The sequence below is a fragment of the Tenebrio molitor genome, chromosome 7, assembly GCF_963966145.1.
Source record: "Tenebrio molitor chromosome 7, icTenMoli1.1, whole genome shotgun sequence".
NCBI classification, from domain to species: Eukaryota; Metazoa; Arthropoda; class Insecta; order Coleoptera; family Tenebrionidae; genus Tenebrio; species Tenebrio molitor.
This window is the reverse complement of record NC_091052.1, coordinates 2,773,853-2,794,283: the sequence shown is the minus strand read 5'-3', so window position 1 is coordinate 2,794,283 and position 20,431 is coordinate 2,773,853. Positions and strand designations below refer to the sequence as shown.

Below are 20,431 nucleotides of genomic sequence, written 5' to 3'. Positions count from 1 at the left end.
GTATTTATTGCAACAAAAAAAAAACCTTGACAGTCAACCTGTAAATTGAAAATATTTAAATTTACTGTAATGCTAATCGATAATTTCGTTGGGATTACTGAATATGAACCTGGATAATTTGTAATATTTCGTTAGGTGCCGTGGGTGACGCGTGTGGGCGGTAAGTAATTCATTACGTCATTCATGGGCAAAAATTCAACAGGTGTTATTTTGGTAACCTTAAAATTCCACGTGTTGAAGGTAAATAAAAAAAATTGTGATGTAGTAGATAAATAAGCACGAATTATGATGCATTTAAATGTTGCTTTGTAGAAATGGATTCAGAATGCTCTTCGCGAGATGAATTTACGACGGGTTTAACCCACGAATGTGGCGTTTTTGGGGCTATCGGCGCCACGGATTGGTGCAATAGTAACTCGGAAATTGCCCAGATTATCTGCATTGGCCTGGAAGCACTACAGCATAGGTTTGATCGTCAAAGTTATCACGAGTTTTAACAAATCATTGTTATTAATTAACAGGGGTCAAGAATCATGTGGTGTGGTAACAAGTGAAGGCAACAATGAATTTCACATCCATAAAGGCATGGGCTTGGTTAAGAACGTCTTCAATAAAGATAACATAAGCAAATTGAAAGGTTCATTAGGAATAGGTCACACTAGATATACAACAAGGGCAGCCTCATCTTCGGTTAATTGTCAACCTTTTGTTGTCCATTCCATGCACGGTTCTTTAGCGACGGCCCACAACGGACAACTCGTCAATTGTTCTAGTTTGAGAAAAAGGGTTTTGGATCGCGGTGTCGGACTCTCTACGCATTCAGACAGCGAGATAATCACACAAGCTCTCTGTTTAATACCCCCAGAAGGCGAGGTGAACGGTCCCGATTGGCCTGCGAGAATCCGACATCTGATGCAGCTAGCCCCTCTGAGTTACTCTGTGGTTTTGATGTTGAAAGATCGAATTTACGCGATTAGAGATCCTTACGGCAATCGGCCGCTCTGTTTGGGTAAAATTCTTCCATCTCATGCAGAACGTAAGTGTCATACAAAACCGCTAATCCGTTGTTAATTATTTTGTAACGTAGACGAAAATGTCGAGCCAGAAGGTTGGCTTGTTTCTTCTGAATCTTGCGCGTTTATGACAATTACACGTTACGTCCGCGAAGTCTTGCCAGGTGAAATAATAGAAATGACGCGCCAAGGGGTGCGAACTGTCGATATCGTTCCGAGACCAGCGGACAAACGTTTGGCCTTCTGTATTTTTGAGTATGTGTATTTTGCAAGACCCAATAGCATTTTCGAGGGGCAAGAAGTTTATACCGTGCGCTCTCATTGCGGGAGACAGTTGGCTATTGAACATCCGGTGGAAGCGGATATTGTAGGATCTGTACCAGAATCGGGAAATGCTGCCGCCTTTGGTTTTTCAAAAGAATCTAACATTCCAATGGGAGAACTGCTCACGAAAAACACTTACGTCGGAAGAACTTTTATTCAACCGACCAATCGTCTTAGACAATTGAATGTAGCCTTGAAATTTAGTAAGTTTGGTGCTGTACGAATCGCAAATATGCATACTTAAGCTAAGACATGACTTTCAAATGACAAATCATTTATTAATTTTATAAAATTGACTTTTTTTTGTTTCCTACTGAATGCACTTTACGATTGTCACGTTATAAATACCGGGTGTATCAGAAATAGGTACAATAATTTTAAGTGGTAATAAAACTCGTCAAGGACAACCAATCAGTTTAGTAGTTTTTTGGGGAAAAATTCCCCTGAGACGTTTTAAAAATCATCTAAAATTTGTCCAAGTGCTTCTCTATTGTTGCACAATAAATACGACTTCTAGAGTGAATCCTGCCTGATCCGTGTATATCACATATGTAATTTAAAAACTTTGATTCAGCGTTGTCTTGTGCTAAAATCCATTCGCAAAATTCGATGTGCCATTTTGAGTATTACTTCCGCGAATTAACACAAATCACCGACAACGGAAAGGCAACAACTGAACGATGGCATTATTTTATCGCCTTTTTTCAGTTGCAGTTAAGAAAAAACAATGGAAAGCGATTAGGAACCTAACAACTTTTACTTCTCACTACTTAATTCATTATTCTACTCACGGTCGATTTTTTCTAAATGAAATGAAAAGTCAACAGCAATACAACTGAACGGTGGCATCATTTGATCGCTTTTTTTTCAATTGCAGTTAAGAAAAAACAATGGAGAGCGATTATGAACGTAACAACTTTTTACTTCTCACTGGTTAATTCGTTATTTTATTCACGGTCGATTTTTTCAAAGTGAAATGAAAAGTTTATTTTAATAGATAAATACAGAAATGACAAAATCATTTTGAGAATTTGCAAAAATGTTATTTAACGAGTTCTGTTACCAGTTAAAATTATTTCTGATACATCCTGTATCTTATTGTTTAATATTATGAGTAAAATCAAAGAAGTTTGTTCGTTTATTAGGTCCGATCGCGACGAATGCCAAAGGAAAAAGAATCATCCTCATTGACGATTCCATAGTAAGAGGCAATACAATTGGTCCGATAATTAAATTATTACGTCGTGCCGGGGCTAAGGAGGTGCATATACGTGTGGCAAGCCCTCCTTTAAAGTACCCTTGTTACATGGGCATAAACATTCCAACACGAGAAGAACTAATTGCGAACGATCTAGATTCTAAAAGCCTTGCTGATAAAGTTGGTATGATGACGATTAATCTTATTTTCTCATTTTTTTTTTTATTGTGATCGATGTTTTTCTAGGAGCTGACAGTCTCGAATATTTAAGTGTGGAAGGATTAATTAAGGCGGTACAAAGAAATATTGAAAAGGGTGCTGACAGGGGACATTGCACTGCGTGTTTAACAGGTGAATATCCAGAAGACATTCCAAAAGAACTGGATTGGTAAGCTGTTAACAGGGTTAAAAAAAGTATTATATTAAGTATTGATTTAGTTAAAGAAATAACAGTTAGGGAAAAAATCATTGATCTGCTAATAAAAGTATTAATAAGAAAATTATATGTAGTTATTAGAGAAATTGTAAACAGATCAGTATTAATTTTTTTTCTCAAATAAAAAAAATATGCGTTTTATAACAGTATTTATTAAGCCAGTAATTTTGATCTGAAGTGAATTGCATAATAACAAACAATTAATGAAAAAGCTACAGCTAAACATTCACAACTAATCCAAGGCCCTTTGTAAGTTCCAGGGTGATTGATTGTTACACTACCAAAAACTGGAACACTATTTAAGTCTTCTCCTGCTCTTTGAGCTTTTCTCAATAAAGTATAGTGATCATCATCATAAATTTTAATTGTTATATCACCAGTACGCGCGTTCTTCACATCTTCAGTCCAACTAATTTGATATCGATTTGGTCCAGTCACACCAATGGGTTGAACTGTGTCGCCCATCAATGCGTATAAATTCGACACGGTCCCCGATCCACATTTTACAGTAAATTCAGAAATATACGCGATATGAGTGAGGATTGTTGCGTCTTCAGTCGTGTAGCTGTTGGACCGGATTTCTGGATTTTCGCAAGCACTTACGGCGGAATTGATCAAAAACAATATCAAAAATGAGGAACGAACTTTATCCATGGTTTGACAATGTTTCCAAACCAGGTATCATACAAAAATATTCGGCTTGAAAGCTCAGCAAATTTATTTTTGTCGAGGTTAGCTTTTTAAAGCGTCTTGGAAAAATTGACAGTTGACGGAAAAAAGTTGTTTTATAACCTCAACACACGTGAAAAGTGTTGAAATCGAAATTTGAGAATAATTGTTAATAGGACTTAATACAAACGAATTTAGTATTTGTTAAAATGGTTAGTGTGAATATATTTTTTTATGTTATTGCCATTTAATGTAAAAATATTTCAGACAAAAATCAAAGAACTCATAAAATGTAAACATCCAAACAGTCGCAAGACCAACGCTCTCGTGAAACAAATAAACAAGTAAGGACTAAGGCCCGGTTTCTGAAAACAATTTTAGTGATTTAAAACGTAGGAAATTGTATTCATTTTAATTTTTAGGAACAAGGCGCGGGAGAAGAGTAAGCACAGCGGTAATATAAAATTAAATATACTGGGTGAAAAAATAAAATGGTTTAAAGATAACTTGGAACCAGGTTGTGCTTCATATACTGTTAAACAAACACTGGACATAATTGAAAAGTATTGATTATTTTTAATAATTCTGTTAAGATATGATATTCAGTTATTTAATTAGGTACTTAGGAAGGTTTGATGCAGAACTAGAACAAATAAAAATCAAACATTCAATAGGTAATCGTAAAAACCGGCAACACGCCAATAGGGAGGATATAATTAATTTAACCATTAAAACAGAAAGGGAAGAATTTAATTCTTGTGGTTTGGGTAAATTTTGACTCCCACTCAGTATATTACTTCTTGACTTAACTTTTTTTTTAGAAATTCCAGACATCTTAAATATTGCACAGTTTAATCTTTTGCAAAACTGGAATGATGAATTGAGATTTTTGCCAAAATTTAAGCTAAAAAGGTACAGCAGAAAATACTTGGAAGAAAGTGCAAGTAGTGTAAAAAGTCATGTTCAACCTCAGGTGCAAGAAAATTCTGCAAAAAACTCATCATCAATGGACGTTACTGAATAAACTGTTTTATAAAAAATACATGTCTTTCATTTTAATTTTTATTACTCGAAAATAATACTGCGACTTTTTTGAATTTCGCGGTGGGTGCTTTTGCTGTGACGCATCGTGACGTAACCTTTGACACTTCGTCCGACACTGACAGTTTCCAATTAATAATATGAAACTAAAAATTAAGCCTATTAAAATATAAAAATGCTTAAAAGAGGGAGCGTAGAATTATTAGACATGGATAGCAATAACTACGGTAAAAACATTAGCTTGGATACGTTCAGGTCGGATTCAAAATCTAATTTAATAAATTCAAAACAAGAAACAGTAAGTAACAGCGTGAATACCATTTACTTCTTTTGCACATTTTATTTTTAAATAATAGACGAGTTGGGGTAAAACCTCGCCCAGCAAGAGTTACTGTTCTTCCAGTTCAACATCTACAGAGAATGTAGTGTCAACATTAGAAAGAAAGAAGGTAGACTCATATTTAAGGTGAATTCACAAGTTATTCTCATTTCTATCATTTATAAGGCAACTTCTTTTGAAAACAACGTACCAAATCGTCCAGATGACCCTCCTTTGTTGCCAGGTGAAAAAGTAACAGGACAAGCTAGAGATGTTACTTACCTTTGCCCATACTACGGACCTGCAAGGGGAGTTTTAACTGTAACAAATTATAAATTATATTTTCGTTCAGCTGACAAAGATACGCCAAATATTATAGATGTACCATTAGGTGTTGTAAGTATTTATGTTTTGGCACTAAGCACAACTGTAATCATGATTTAGGTGTCTCGTATTGAAAAAGTTGGTGGCGCTTCTTCTCGCGGCGAAAATGCGTACGGCATTGAAGTCTTTTGTAAGGACATGCGTAATTTGCGTTTCGCCCATAAGCAAGAAAACCATTCAAGGCGAGACGTTTTTGAAAAACTACAACAATTTGCGTTTCCTTTGTCACATAAAATTAAATTGTTTGCTTTTGAATATTCAGAGAGTTTTCCAGAGAATGGTTGGGCAATATATGAACCTATAGCAGAATTAAAACGATTGGTACTCGTCACGTATCTTGTCGTGCATTAAATACGCAACAAATATTTTGTAGGGTGTGAATAATGACATGTGGAAGATCTCGCGAATAAATGAGCAATACGAAATTTGCGACAGTTATCCAGCCGTGTGGGCAATACCTGCCCAAGCAACTGATGAGGACATCAAAGCTGTTGCCGCCTATCGCAGTAGAGCTAGAAAACCGGTTCTCAGCTGGATTCATCCAGAATCGCAGGCAACAATTACAAGATGCTCACAGCCACTTGTAGGGGTATGGTGGTCACAACTTTTGTCTTGTAGTAGACTGCATAAATATAAAATCCGTCGAAACGGTCGAAATTCGCATATCACCATACAAAGCGTGGCTCGTGTCATTGTGTAAAGCGTCAAAGCGTGCCGCAATGACGTCATGACTCGTATCTTGACGTCGGTTCTCTTTGACTCGTTTTTATAACATTTTTTTTCTCGTGATATGTGAATTTCGGCGGTTACGACGGATTTTATTTTTATTCAGTGCACTATAAATACCATGTTTGTTTTGCTTTTTTTTGGGCGTGAAATTTTATTATCATATTCAAGGTTAGTGGCAAGAGATGTCGCGAAGACGAGAGATATATCCAATTAATAATGGACGCTAATGCACAGTCGCACAAAATGTTCATTATGGATGCCAGGCCGAGTGCCAATGCAATAGCCAATAAAGCCAAAGGAGGAGGGTACATTATTGTCTATTCACGATGACTGTGAATAAGGAGTGGCTATGACATGTGATAACAGTGTTGGTAGTAACTACAGAATAAATAAAATTCCCTAATAGAAATTAGAAAAGCTTTCTAAAAGCTTTCGTGTTAGATATGCAACAAAACATCGTAACATAACATCAAGTCTGGACGGCACTCCGTAACATCACAGCGTCGCATCAAAGAAATGTTACGCACTCACGTTGCACCTACAAGACTGATGGAACGGCATTAGTTCGCTCCGATGATATATATTTTTACGCGGCGATGTTACGTTACGCCTCCACCTGGAAAACACCGTATCTTCGACGCGCAACAAAAAAAATGTTACGTTACGACGCTGTGTTGCATATCTGTACGCACCTTTATGTTGATTTCAATTAAGGTGTGACGGCAACTTGAACGTATTTCGAGTAGTTGAATCATAATTAAATAATACTTGATTAAAAACAGGATTTTTTTATGAAATTAAATTAGACAACATTGTTCAAATTTGAATGTCGTATTTGTGACAGGAAAAAATATGAAATTGAGTCACTTTACCCAACATGACATAAGTAAATCACAGCCACCCCTTATCCAGATTTATCATGAATAGACTACACATTTTATCTCATTTGCTAAATACTCTTACTTCACCAATTTTTAGCTATGAATCAGAGGATGCCTATCAGAATGCTGAACTGGTATTTTTAGACATTCACAACATACATGTGATGCGAGAATCCCTCAGAAAACTCAAAGAACTTTGTTATCCAAACATAGAAGAAACTAAATGGTTGTCTGGGGTTGAATCCACATACTGGTTAAAACATATCAAGTGCATTCTAGCGGGGGCTGTCAGAATTGTTGACAAGGTGAAACTGAATGTAACATTGATTTAGTACTCACACTTTTACTTAGGTTGAAAATCACAAAACTTCCGTGTTGGTACATTGTTCAGATGGATGGGATCGCACAGCGCAACTGACTGCCTTACCAATGTTGATGCTAGATCCATACTATCGCACTATTAAAGGATTTGAAGTGTTAATTGAGAAGGAATGGTTATCTTTTGGACATAAATTTCAACAGGTACAATTGAACATTAGTACATCAAGAAAAACGTAATATATTTTTAGCGTATCGGACACGGCGACGATCATCATTCAGATGCAGATAGGTCTCCGGTTTTTCTTCAATTTATTGATTGCGTATGGCAAATAACTCAACAGTTTCCCAACGCGTTCGAATTTAACGATTATTTCCTAATAACCATTCTGGATCATTTATATTCGTGTAGGTTTGGTACATTTTTGTGCAACAGCGAACGGGAAAGGGTGCAAGAAAGTAATGTAATTTACTTAATTGTTAAATTATTAATTTACATTTTATGCATTGACAGAGCTTAAGGAACAGACTGTATCCTTGTGGTCTTATACTAATAGCCAATTGGATCTTTACAAAAATCCATTATATTGGGCTAATAATAATCAACAGAGAGTACTGATTCCAATAGCCAGTATCAGACACATCAAATTGTGGAAGGCGTATTACTGCAGATGGAATCCTAGTATGCGCACTCAGGTATTTTAAATTTGTCAATTTATTTTTTCATTGAATATTTTTTGTTTGAATTAATTATGTGTTCAATTTTCCTAAGATAAAATTACTAACGATGTAAACACGGTGGTTTGGGTAGTCCCGATTGCAAGAAGGAATTGTTGAAATATTTGGCCTTAAAATTTTTATTTTAGGATCCTGTATATCAGCGAATAAGGGAGTTGTTGGTGTTGAAAGAGCAACTTGAGCACACTGCTGAGGAGTGTCGCAAAGAACAGCAGTCTAGAATTGCCAGAAGTAATGTTACTCCTGCATAGTATTTTTGCAGCCAAATCTTTTGTAAATAACTAAACCTATAAGCACATAATTTAATTTTATAAAATAACAGTATTATGTTGTAATAATTTTACTAAAATTTTATATCCAGATTTCGCGAAAATTTAATTTTTACTTGATTCGAGTAATTTTTGTGTTTGAACAACTGAAAAATAATTTTCTATGGCAAGTGGCAGTGTAACATTTATATTCTAGTTCATAAAATAAACTTATCTACTTCTTGAAGTGTTATCTCTACTCTTTGTTTTTCTCAAGACTAGTGTCCTAATTATTAGTTAATTTTTATTTTTTTATAATGTAGACACGTAAATTTGTACTGAAATTGGTAAATAAAAATGTCTAAATTTCTGTGCAGTTTTACTGGAAACGTTTTTATTGCGAGTACCCCTTCCGTTTGATGACTTTCAAAATTTTTTGCAAAAAGTGCCCTCTCTTGATCCGCGAAAAGAACTGGTACAGTTCACATCGAACAGATGTCACTACGACAATAAATATACGTGACGTCATGTATTGATTAAAACTGCCGTAGTCGGCGTACGCCATTTTGACTTAAGTGAAAAAGTTTACGTATAGTGGTAAAAACAACCCAGAATCTGTGATCATCCGTCCCTATTTTCGTTTTATCGGATCTATTTCTTGTTGATTACTGTTTACCCATCTGGACGGACCAAGGTACGCTTTTATTTTAGGATTTAAGAGATATACGTACTAGATTTCATAATACAATGTTTTCATTCCGATCGCCGACTAAACGAATTTGTACCGTTATGCGGTGGTAGTTTCTACACATTTCTTTCGTATTTAACGTTTTGTCCTTCAATTCAACGTGAGGAAACTTTGATCCGACCTCAGATTCATCATTTCGACGCTTGGTGCCTTGTCAGTGTTCTCTTTTGGCAGGTAGCTGGGGTTGGGCTAGTTTGTGCTTACGTTGTGTTCTTTTGTGTTCATATTCGCCAAATTTCCGCAAATCGGACTGACAAATTCGATTCATTGTTTCGTGGAAAAAGTGCATATTTTGGAGGTAATGAACAGTTACAATTCGCTTCCTTATTGTTGGCGTTCAGCGATATTGTTATTAGGCATTACCTTGACGTTGTGAGAGTCCTTCACGATTATTATTACATTATTGCACACCACTCAAATATTAATGTGCAAATCCACTCCATAATTATCGAATAATTAATGAACAAGTGAATATTAATCAGTGATGGTACGTCCAAATCCGTAGTTTCGTTTCAGTCACACGCGCGTTGAAAATCGCATAATTTATTATCATTATCACCATTTATCCAATTTCAAGTTCATGCTTTGTGTTTGGGTTAAGATTTGGCTAATTTTTTTTAAAGGAAAAAGGTTCGTTCGCTGGGTCCTGAAGATCTAAATGGTTGCGTGCAGACAGCATGTCTACTTTGCCAGGTCTGGCCTCCAAGGGGGAGAAATCAAAACAAAAGTTTCAATCGTTAGACATAAATAGTTTGTATAGAGTAAGCAGGGTGAGTTCATTGTTTTGTCATAGCGTGAATGTGTCGAATGAATGGGGAATTTTTTCCAGGGTGAAAATTTAGAAAAACAACAGCAAAAAAGCACATTTACTTACAAACATGGCATGCAAAGTTTGGGAAAGGTGCCCAATGCACGTAGGGCGCCAGCGAATTTACCTTCTTTGAAATCGGAACATAGCGGAACTGACGCATCTGTACCTTTAGTACCACCAGGCGGACCAGGATGGGGAAAACAAGAATCAACATCTTCAACTTCCACCACTTCCTCCTCAACGGTAAGTTCGACTTTTTCAAATGTATGTATGATTAATCGTGTTTGTTTTGATAATTGTAAAGAGATACGCGTTGGTTCAATTTTATCAGTATGTAAATGCGTCTGGCGAAGTATGTAAACTAAAACGGAGATAACAAAAAACATGTGCTTACGCAAAAGATGCATCTGCATACATACGCCCTTCTTAAAAGTCAAGTCAAAATTATAACTGATTATTTGAGCATTCATTGAAAAGTTTCACGTTAAAGGTCGAAATTAAATTTTAAAAGTTAACACACTGACGGTGATTGTTAGGTCAGGTCAGATGATCCAATTAATTTAAATTTAAAGTAAAAACACCAAAGAAAAATGATGTTTGTTGCACGTAAAAACAACATGGCTTTGTGGTTGATCTAGTTTAAATTCGTCGAGTTTTTTTGTGGAATTTCTGTCAACATAAAACAATCGTTTGTTTTTTAAGCAGATATAAATATTTCTTATTTATTTCAAAATAAATAAGATGAGGGAAAGCAAACCTGTGTAAGTTCCGAACGTTTTAGTTTTTGTCCCTTTTTTTTTCATACGTTTTAGCAAATTACTACAATTACAGATTGTATCTGTGTATGAATAAAAATAGGTACTTTTCTAATCATTCGAAACTGGTACACCTCATATTGTTTTTTGTTTTATTATTATTGGTCATCTGGTACTTACATCACGTGAAAGTAAAATTTTACTACCGGTCGTTAATACTACGAAATGTAATTTTCAAAATCATATTTAGACGATTTTGTATTAAAAGTAAAGGATAACCGTGTCGTTTTGTGGTTTTTGTGTTTTAAAGAATTTCGAGTGAAATGAGACAAAAGGTTTTGGAACAAAATGTGTTCATTTTGTGATAAAAAAAAATCGGTAAATCAGCAATTAATCATCATTTGATCACTTTGTTTTACGAATATAGGTTATAAGGAACTTGCTTTATGAAAATATGTATAATTTTTATCGTAGATTAGATATGTTTTTAAATGAATTTATTGCGGGCGATTTAAATATATAATTCGCGTTTTAGGACGATTGTTCATGAATAGTTGATTATAAGTATATGCTCGCGTAGATTGTTACCCTGTTTAAAAAGATCATAAGAACTGGTATGCATTAATTGTCAGTTAAATGTATAAACCAGTAATTCGTTATAACGAGACCATTTGCATATCATTACAATTTGCAGACAACAACTACAACAGCTTCAACTCCAAACAATCAACCTTCCCCACAATTGAGTTCTCATCAAGCTGCAATTGCCCTTCCGGTGACCACAACAATACCTCCACCGAACAAACATGTAACACCTTCTGCTACGCCTGCTACCACAGACAAGTCATGGAGTGCCGTAATGAGCGGTCCGGATCCCACACATCCTCCACTGTATCAGAGTCCACAATTCCAGCACGAGTTCCCCAGCTTGTCCGTTGGAGATGGAGGCCCCACACGTACTGGTTCCGATGCTCAGTACACGCCAGGGCTAAGTCTGCGTCCTCAAACCGAGGGCTCCTGGATACAGGGTGGGTCTCGACCAGGCGTCGAAGGTCCCCCAAGGAGCAGCTCGGTCCCCTTGGGTGCCCCACCACAGCTAGCGGCCCAGGTCGGCCTGCCTCAGCAACCGCTACCCCCGCAATTTCGTGCGGTCATGCCAACTTTTGTAAGCAAACATTTTTTTTGCCAACAAATTGTGTACTTACCGTCGTTTCGCAATGTTTCAGATGTACAAAGGTAGCTTCAATACAGGTGGAACTGGTGCTCCAAATCAAACTCCTTCTCCGATGAACGGACGGAATCGTCCGGAGAATCGACCACCACAGCGAATGGTGGATCCTGACGAAATTACCCCAAGACCTATAATTAAAGAAGAAGAATTGAGTCGTATGGATGAAATTGACAAAGATATGGGATGGACCTGTCACGACGATATTGATTACAAGTAAGTTTTTATTCTTGTTTTGTTAATTTTTGTCTTACTAATTGTTTTTTGCCCGATAGCCAAAAATTGGCATTCAGTGATGACGAATCGACTTCAGAGAAAAACTCAAAGAAAGACATTAAAATTACCACCTCAACCACTCAGCAACAAAAGGAACACGAAAAACCCGAGTCCCATTCGAACGAATCTCAATCCCGCAATTGGGCGAGCAATTTGAATACTGTCAATAGACAGAGGTCTTCAGAAGAGGAATTATGGAAACAACGCCGCCAACACAACAAGGATCTAGAGCTGACAGTGCAAAGGGCTAAACAACGCAAAGAGGAAGAAGAAAAGCGATTTAATGAGGCAACCAAACAGGGAGCCGCCAAGAAACTGATGGAATTAGAAGAAAAGATGAGCAAGCGTAATCGCGAAGAAGAAGGTGTTGGAACGATAAATCCTTCGGTGGTGCCACCGAAACCCATCATTCCTGCTGATATTCCTCTCCCGGATTTTCAGAGAGAAAAGGACCGGGATCGCGACAGCAGATCGCGCACGCCGAACGAAGTCGGTAGCGAAGACAAAACTTCTAGCTCGTCGTCGAATCGCGAAAGTTCGTTCAGACAATTGACACAAATTGAAGGAAAGAATTTTGCACCTCGGAAGCACGTCAAAGGTGCCGAAAGAGATCGCGACGTTCGTGAACAGAACGGTCCGAGTTTTTCAAGGCAATTCCAAAGTCAGTTGCCTCCGAGGTTCCAGAAACAAAGGAACAATCCTAGTTCAAACATGCAAGGTCCGATACATTTCGCTCACGGTTTTGATAATCGATGGGTCCAAGGAGGACAAAACTTGTCTAAACGGCATGACAGTCCAGATCGAGATTTGGACGACGATCGCAGGGACTACAAGAGACAGAGTTCGGAAGACAGTCACAGGAGCTCGCATCGGTCACAGTCCGATTTGTCTCATAAATCGTCGGATAACCGTTTCGGCGACGACACGCACGATTACAGGCACCAAGAATACGATTATAGCAGGAAAAACAGAGATGATGATAAATGGCAGAAAGAAAACGACAAGAAGAAACATGATCATGGCGGTGATGACTGGCACAGCGACAGGCGAGATAAATATCGCGAGGATAAAGATCGGCATGAAAGACCTCAGAGACCGGATAGCCGTGATTCGAGAGCATCTCGCGAATCTCGTCAATCGAGAGATTCAGCTCGGGATTCGGAACCTAGAGATCATATCGGATCGTGGGCCGAGTCGGTATTTGAACCAACGTACGAAGAGAAGCGAAGGGATCACATTAGGGAAGACAGACGTCAAGTACCAGGTCCTATTACAAAGGAGAGGATAGAAGCCGACGATATGAGGAACGAAAAACGAGGTTTAACCCAGTTGAAGCGAGGTCAAATGCCCGAGAAGAAAATGTTGGAAAAGAAGGATGAAAAGATACATGAAGAGACGACAATTGAGAATAAAATTCAGGATCAAGCCCAGGATTCTAGCACTAAAGCGTGGGCAGATGCCGTTTCGCCCAACACGATAGATCCAGAAAATCCCAAGTTCATGGAAGCTTTTGAAAAAACAAAGAGCAGCTCAAGTATCGAAGCATTGAAACAAGAAAATGAATCAAAAAAATCGGACAAATCAGATTCCGAATTTAAAGATAAAGATGACAAGCGTGGTAATAGGAACAGAAATTATCCTCAGTCTAAAGGTTGGGGTGGAAACGAGTATCATCGTTCCAGTTGGCCTAAAAGGCAGTCAAGTCGAGGATTACGTTCAGGAGGTTCTCAGCGAATCGCCGGCGATTTCCACTGTACAGACTCTGAAGGTTCAATGGATGAAGTGAATGTAGAAGGTACTATACAGAAAAGTCCTAAAACGGCGAAAAAATCAGAGAAGGACGATAAAAACAAAGAAATAAAACAGCACGAGAAAACGGGAACGTTGGAACGAAACAAGGACAAACAGGAAAGCGGCAAGCGTGAAAATTACGTGCCCAGAGGTGAACCTTCAAGACATGGCCGAGGCGGTGGTAATTTCCGCAGCAGAGGTGGATTAAGCAAAAGAATAGACGGTTATGGGCCGCCACCTTCCAAAAGTCCGTTTGGTCATCACGAAGATAAAGAAAAGAAACTGTCGAGTGATGAAAATTCGGGTGAAGCCACGATAAGCGAAGACAAAGCTAAACAAAATCAACAGGCATTGTCTGCTGGAATTATCGGCAGTGCTCGTAAAGAATCAGGTCTGAAATCTGATGAAAAATCGAAAAGCAGAAAGCCGGACAGTAGGAGAGGCAAATCGAAAACTAAAAATGAGGGCGGAAAAAGAGACGACGAAAATTTAGATTCTAATTCGGATAATTCCGACGACAAGGAAGGTAAGAGCGCGAGAAAAATGCAACAGAACAAGTTAAATGCACAAACGAGAGGTCCGTTGAGTTTGAACCAACCGCGACGAAGTAACGCTCCTCCGCGAATGAGTGGTGACAAAAAACCGTACCCTTCTAGAAGTGAAAATCCCATTCCCAGGCAAAATTCTAGCGGGGCTTTACGTTCTCAAAGTGCAATAAAAAAAGATGAAAAAACTACGGATTCGAACAGTTTATGTAACGCCATCGCCGATATTTCTCTAAAAAATAAAGCGGAAACTGAACCGGAGGACGGTGACGAGAAAGTTTCGCTCCAAGGTGATTCTGACGGTTTTCAAGAAGTTAAAAGTAAGAAAACTGGAAAAGAACGCCAGAAGACCTCGGACGAAAAACCGATCAAGCCACCATCCAAAACCGACAAGGATACCGTGAAACCGGATCGAAAATTGAAGAGCACCACGTCGAGTGTTCAGCTAACGCAACAACAAATCTCAAACATTCCCCCCTTGATGGCAACCCCCGTAAATCCACCGCCGGTTTTACCCCAAACGAACAAAAATCAGTTTGAACGGCCGCGTCAAAGCAAGTTAGCTCCGAGATTTGCTAAACAGCGTGAAAATAACAGACTGCAAAAAGCGCAAATGCAACAGCAACAAAATATTTGTGATGTGAACGACATGAACAAAGTGAATCAAAATATGAACGTTTACGGTATGAAGGATCCGTCTAGTGTGGTGGCGCCGCTTGCGAATGCTTGGGATAAATCGTTAGGGACTCAATTGAGGAATATGGATTCGGAAAGTGTGTTGGGAGTTGCTGGGGATGGTTGCAAGGGCATGGATCACGTGCAAGCGACCAGTCAGAGCAACAGCCCCAATAACGACAAGGTAAGGTTCGAAATCGAACGCATTCGCACTGTTACAAAAATTAATCATCATAGTGAGAAACTCAGTTTCCATTGTGGTTTTTTTTTTCCATATTGATTATGAAAGTTGACTTTTTTTTTCAATGAAAAATCGTAATGAAAGTGAAAGTAGTACTTTTTTTAAATCATTCTATTTAATTCCTACTATGCGTTTCTGTGTTTTATTTATTTATTTTTTTAATTGTTACGATCCCCTATTGGAGCGCCGGAGTGACACGAGGAGGAGGAAAGTAAACATATTAAAAACGTTGCGATTTGTCTTTTTGCATTGGGTGTTAACAAAATTTTGCTCAAATTTCTCAACTTGCAACAATGTGCAATTAGCTCAGGCTCCGCCCTCGTTAATCAATCTGTAAATTCATGAAAAAAGTATGACTTTCATAACTAGTTGTACAATATACTATTTTCATGTCCAATTAATAACATGAATTTTTGACGATAGTATCAATCAATCAATTCCGTAAAGCTTTCTTATTACCAATACTTTAAGGAATTGTCAAAAATTCATTTGATTGATTGTCCGTATGAGCACGTTTTTTGTGATGTATGCTGCTGTAAGTTTAATTAAAAAAATATATGAAAGAAGATAATGAGAACAATTTTTTCAAAATGTTTTTGAAGTGGTTGTAATTGGTTCCGCTGGATTATTTCAGATTATCGGCAAGAACAGCCAATTACAGGACAAAGCAATTCTGGATGGTGCCACACCTCCCGTCAATACCATCATTTTTGAAAATACTAATTTTAAGTCTGCTCCTGGTTCTCGAAATTCAAGATCGGACAAACCTCGATCTAAACTGGAAGAAGGCATTGACGGTCCGGTAGTGTCGGGTTTTAACAAGCCCATAGCAGATCTGCTTTGTAAGAACGACAAGCAAACCGAATCGATACAGATACCTCTTTCTTTCAAAGAGGACAATACAGATATAAAATTAGATTTTTTTGATTCTGAACTTTCTCACTTGACGGAAGAGAAGAGTTCAAAAAATTTGTGTATGCCGCGTTCGATGCACGCCATCACAACCGGTAATAACACAATTTCAACTGCCGACGCATTAAATTTCAAAATTCAATCGGTGAAGAAAATGTGGGAAACGCCGTCAGACCACAACGTTGGTCAAGAAGATAGCAACCCTAGTTTTTCAAGCTCGTTCGTATCTGATCCTAACACTTTGGATCCCAACGCTTTCGGTAAAGGGAACGATACTCCCGACGATAATCACGAAGGTTATAGTCCTTCACCGAACCAAGTAGCTTCAAACAGCACGACAAATGTATGTAAGGTAATATTTCTTGTTCAGTGAATTGGACGCGGTAATGATGGACTCATAATATTGAAGGTGAAACCGACTCAACAGGTGTCGGGTGGAGGTGGTCAAGCTGTTTTGAATTCGACCAGCCATCAGCAACATTCTGGCATAATGGGTCCGAGCTTGATGGGAAATCCGTTGTCGCCGCCCCCTCTGCAGCCAGTGATCGGAACTGGAGTCAATTTGGGCCAACCGCCGCAACAGTATACGGCCAATCAACACATCAGCTATCAAGTAATTATTTGAATGAAAACGAATACAACTGAAAGTTGTTGAATTTTGTTCTGTCGCAGGCGAGTCTCGGTGGAAGCAACCAATATGGCATATCCGCCATTCCGTCCCCCCCAACCGTCATGTACAATTCGACGCAACAGATACAGCAGACGGGTCTGTACGGACCATTCCAGATCGACCAAGCTGGAGTGTTGGGTGGTCAAGGACGATCCCAATATTCCCAGTATCCCAATCATTACAGTTTGGGTCAGACGGCCTCTAGTCCTTATTCCACGCAATCGGTTTATTTGCAGACCCAACCCCACCCCCCTCCCGCGGCGCAAGCACCGCCAGATCTTTACCAAAATATCAGTAATTATAGACTGTCTGCGACCGGACCTTTCGGACAAAATCAACAGTTAAATAATCCCACCACCGTGCTCATATCATCCACTTCCAACTCGTTGATGTCCGCATCGGTCAAACCCAGCAGCCAGCAGATCAGCGCTATTGGTAAGTGTTTATTTTCAAATGCACGTGCAAGTTAGTATTAAGAAAGAGGTAAAGAAAGTGTAAAAGTTCACATTCGTGATCACAAAATAAAATAATGTGTATTTTTGCGATTGAACATTTATTGATCATTTAAATTTAAATAATTTACGTCGACGTAACTTGGGGAAATACTGCCGAGGTTCAGGATCGTTTGCATATGACTGCATCAGTTGTGTTTTTTTTTATATGAAGGTACCAAGGCTGGTGGCGTTGGGCAGGCCTACCAACAACAATCTCAGCAGAGCCAGCAGGTATACATGGCGTATGAGCCCGCGCTCCAAGCAAACTATTTGCCTAGTGCGGCGGGCGTGATGCAGAGAGGACCCACTGGTCCTGTACAGAACAACGTGGTTCCAGCTCTTCAACCATCTTCATCGTACTATTCAGGATCGACAGGTACTGGCAAAGCTTATAATTCTTCATGGAATTTACACTAATGTGCTTTTTGGGTTAAGCTTGTATCTTCTTTTATGAGGATTATTTGTACCTACAAGTAACTTACGTGTTTGGTGTGGTGATCATTAAAATGTTTAACTCTAGGACCAAGTAACTTGTGGATCCGCTTACATTCAAATAAAATTAATATATATTTTTGCAAAAGTTACAACATTTTTGCAGTATTATTTTTGTGTATAAGTTTTATAAAATCAAATCTATTACATACTTCGAAGTAAAACTAAATGACGTAAACACAGATCCCTTTATTGCTTCCTTGTTCAATTAACCTAGTTGTGTAAACTCGCAATTTTTTTTATTAATGTTTTTTTTTCTATCCATCTCTTTTAGTATTACTTTTTTTGTAGTTAGATAAATGTAGAATGTTGTGAAATAAAATAATTCCTGTAATTCTGTGTATTCTTTGGCATGCTTTTATTGTGGTGTTGTGTAATCAACAGATGTAATTTTAAATTGTTTTAACAACATGAAAGGACTAAATCCAGTTACTGGTGTAATTTATAGGTCAGACAGGGTATTTCCAACAGCCTGGAAGTTCTACTATTCAGTCTGCTCAGTTACAGCAACATCAAGCTGGATACGGACTTCAGGGAAACGTCTTTGGTACCCACAATCAATCTCATACTAACGCCGGATTGCAGAGTTTCAATTCACATTTTTTATCGACACCGATGCAGTTGGCTGCGGCAATAAATGCACAACAACAATTTCGATCCGGCCTTCCGGCGCAGTACATGAAAGGCGTCAGCAGCCAACAAATCGGTGATCAAACCGGAAGATCGCAACAGCTTAAGAGTCCCGGCAGTCAAGAGGTGCTGTCGTCGGTCTTCAATTCGGGTAAGAATTAAAACATTTGTCTTGATACATTTTCTGCATCTATATTGTTTATTTATAGTTATTTGTTTTTATAGTTTTGTATTTCCTAGGTTCTCAGATTTCGTCACCAAAACTGAGACAAAACTGTAAACAACCTCCCCCGCAACCCAGCCCTACAGCGCAGCACAAGTATAATTTATACCAAGGGGTGGGAAATCAGCAGTCCGGAAATGTAAGTATTTCGAAATTTTATCGTCGTTCGTGTATTTAAATAATAAATCTGAATATTAACACTGCATACAATCGTTATTTGCAAATGTTTTATTTAGTTAGCGAGTGGCAAATGACGCGACGAATTTAATTGATGTTAGGTCTGTTCGTTAGCGATGTTGTTTTTGTTTAGATGCAGAGGTACCCACCTCCAATACAGAGACCTGTGAATTTTCAACAAAACCTAGGATCAGTCCAACAGAACAGCAACGCTGTCAACCAAAAGCATCGTGCTAATAATGCTAGTAATAAAGCACCTTCCCGACAATATTATCAGAGTAAGTTCACGTCACGTGTCACGTAACCCTTTTGTAACCAGGTTTGTGTGTTGTTTTTAGATAATTCTATTTCATCCCAAAACGAAAAGATTGACGACGGTAAACTTAATGATAATTCTTTGACTAATAGCAATTCCAACAATGTTAACTCATCTGTCGCTAGTAAAACCGTAATTGGGACGAGTTCCTCGGCCACGGTAAATGCGTCTTCGGATATCACGAAGGACACTATTAACATAGAAGAAACTACAACTTTGAAGGACTAAGTGTTGTCTCTTAATTGTTTTAAGCACTAAAAGAATTTTGTATTCATAAATGTGTTAACTTTTTTCCAAATTTTGTACATTAACTAATAATCGAAAAGGATCGCAAAATGTATTTATTTTTTTCATTATATTAAGTATTGAAAGTTTTCATTGTATTACTAATTAATAATTATTTATTTGTCTTTTTTTCTTCATTTGTGGTTCTGGGACTTGCGTTTATGACCGGTTTTCCAAATAACACATCTCTTTACACACAGATTTTAGAACTACTAGATAGTTATATAATACGGAGTTAAAAGTTCATGCTTTGCCTGAAATATTAGAAAGGTTTTTAATAAACGTGTATCCTGTATTTAAATGTACTGATGCCATGTTATAATAACATTATTCAGTATACTGATTTTAGCAAGACCTTGGTAGTTTTTTTACTGTGCTATGTAAAAAAAAAAAAATATGTTATTACTGTGCGCATTGTTTGCAAAATCAGTCGATTTACGGTCGTTGCTTCAACAATTGCTCACAGTAACCGATGACACTTTTTGAGCTCTTTGCTGTGCAATGCCGACAGTGGTTATAGCAATTATTGTAGTTTTGTGATATGTTAAATGTATAGATATTAAAAGTGGTGGCATTGAACTTGCAAATCTCAAATTTTGGTGAATGTTTTTACAAATATCGGCCTCCGAGACGGAGAGCTTTCTATTTCTCTGGAGATTGTGGAGCTGTTATTCACAGAGTAGAGCTTGCCTATACCTTAAAACTAACTACCTGTGCATTACTTCTCTATAAGCGACACAGTCTCACTTAAGTAAGTTAGCTCATTTAGCAGTGTTAGTAAACCGTAGACAGCATGGAATGTATCGTGTAAATTATTCAAGTGAGTGAAAAAACTGCACTAATGTTTTATCACACAAACTCCAA

At 37.9% G+C, this 20,431-nt stretch overlaps 4 protein-coding genes across 9 annotated transcripts; all 4 read left to right on the top strand.

The window, feature by feature from the left end:
* The first annotated feature begins 114 nt into the window (after positions 1-114).
* On the top strand, positions 115-3,852 carry LOC138135931 (amidophosphoribosyltransferase-like). The gene is made up of 6 exons (XM_069054926.1): positions 115-240; positions 313-466; positions 522-1,036; positions 1,088-1,540; positions 2,483-2,719; positions 2,782-3,852. Exons 2-6 carry the CDS (start codon positions 315-317, stop codon positions 2,925-2,927), a joined length of 1,503 nt encoding a protein of 500 aa, XP_068911027.1. The 5' UTR covers positions 115-240; positions 313-314; the 3' UTR covers positions 2,928-3,852.
* On the top strand, positions 3,714-4,689 carry LOC138135945 (translation machinery-associated protein 16). Its single transcript, XM_069054948.1, has 5 exons — positions 3,714-3,852; positions 3,908-3,984; positions 4,063-4,203; positions 4,259-4,407; positions 4,462-4,689. The coding sequence occupies exons 1-5, from the start codon at positions 3,850-3,852 to the stop codon at positions 4,662-4,664; spliced, it is 573 nt and encodes a 190-aa protein (XP_068911049.1). The 5' UTR covers positions 3,714-3,849; the 3' UTR covers positions 4,665-4,689.
* An 80-nt stretch (positions 4,690-4,769) lies between these two features.
* mtm (myotubularin) lies at positions 4,770-8,993 on the top strand. The gene is made up of 11 exons (XM_069054921.1): positions 4,770-4,979; positions 5,038-5,130; positions 5,187-5,396; positions 5,445-5,705; positions 5,758-5,973; positions 6,282-6,418; positions 7,092-7,299; positions 7,346-7,516; positions 7,564-7,771; positions 7,827-8,008; positions 8,179-8,993. Exons 1-11 carry the CDS (start codon positions 4,857-4,859, stop codon positions 8,299-8,301), a joined length of 1,932 nt encoding a protein of 643 aa, XP_068911022.1. The 5' UTR covers positions 4,770-4,856; the 3' UTR covers positions 8,302-8,993.
* Positions 8,852-19,921, top strand: nocte (no circadian temperature entrainment). Of its 6 annotated transcripts, none has more exons than XM_069054900.1 (14): positions 8,852-8,992; positions 9,670-9,816; positions 9,876-10,100; positions 11,307-11,777; positions 11,839-12,056; positions 12,116-15,311; positions 16,003-16,623; positions 16,708-16,893; positions 16,953-17,385; positions 17,617-17,820; positions 18,385-18,717; positions 18,792-18,928; positions 19,100-19,244; positions 19,305-19,921. In XM_069054900.1, exons 2-14 carry the CDS (start codon positions 9,724-9,726, stop codon positions 19,508-19,510), a joined length of 6,468 nt encoding a protein of 2,155 aa, XP_068911001.1. In that variant the 5' UTR covers positions 8,852-8,992; positions 9,670-9,723; the 3' UTR covers positions 19,511-19,921. The 6 variants fall into 6 exon arrangements, with proteins under 6 accessions (XP_068911001.1, XP_068910998.1, XP_068911000.1 ...); XM_069054897.1 differs by having other exon boundaries at positions 16,690-16,893; XM_069054899.1 differs by having other exon boundaries at positions 16,003-16,632.
* Positions 19,922-20,431: the final 510 nt, after the last annotated feature.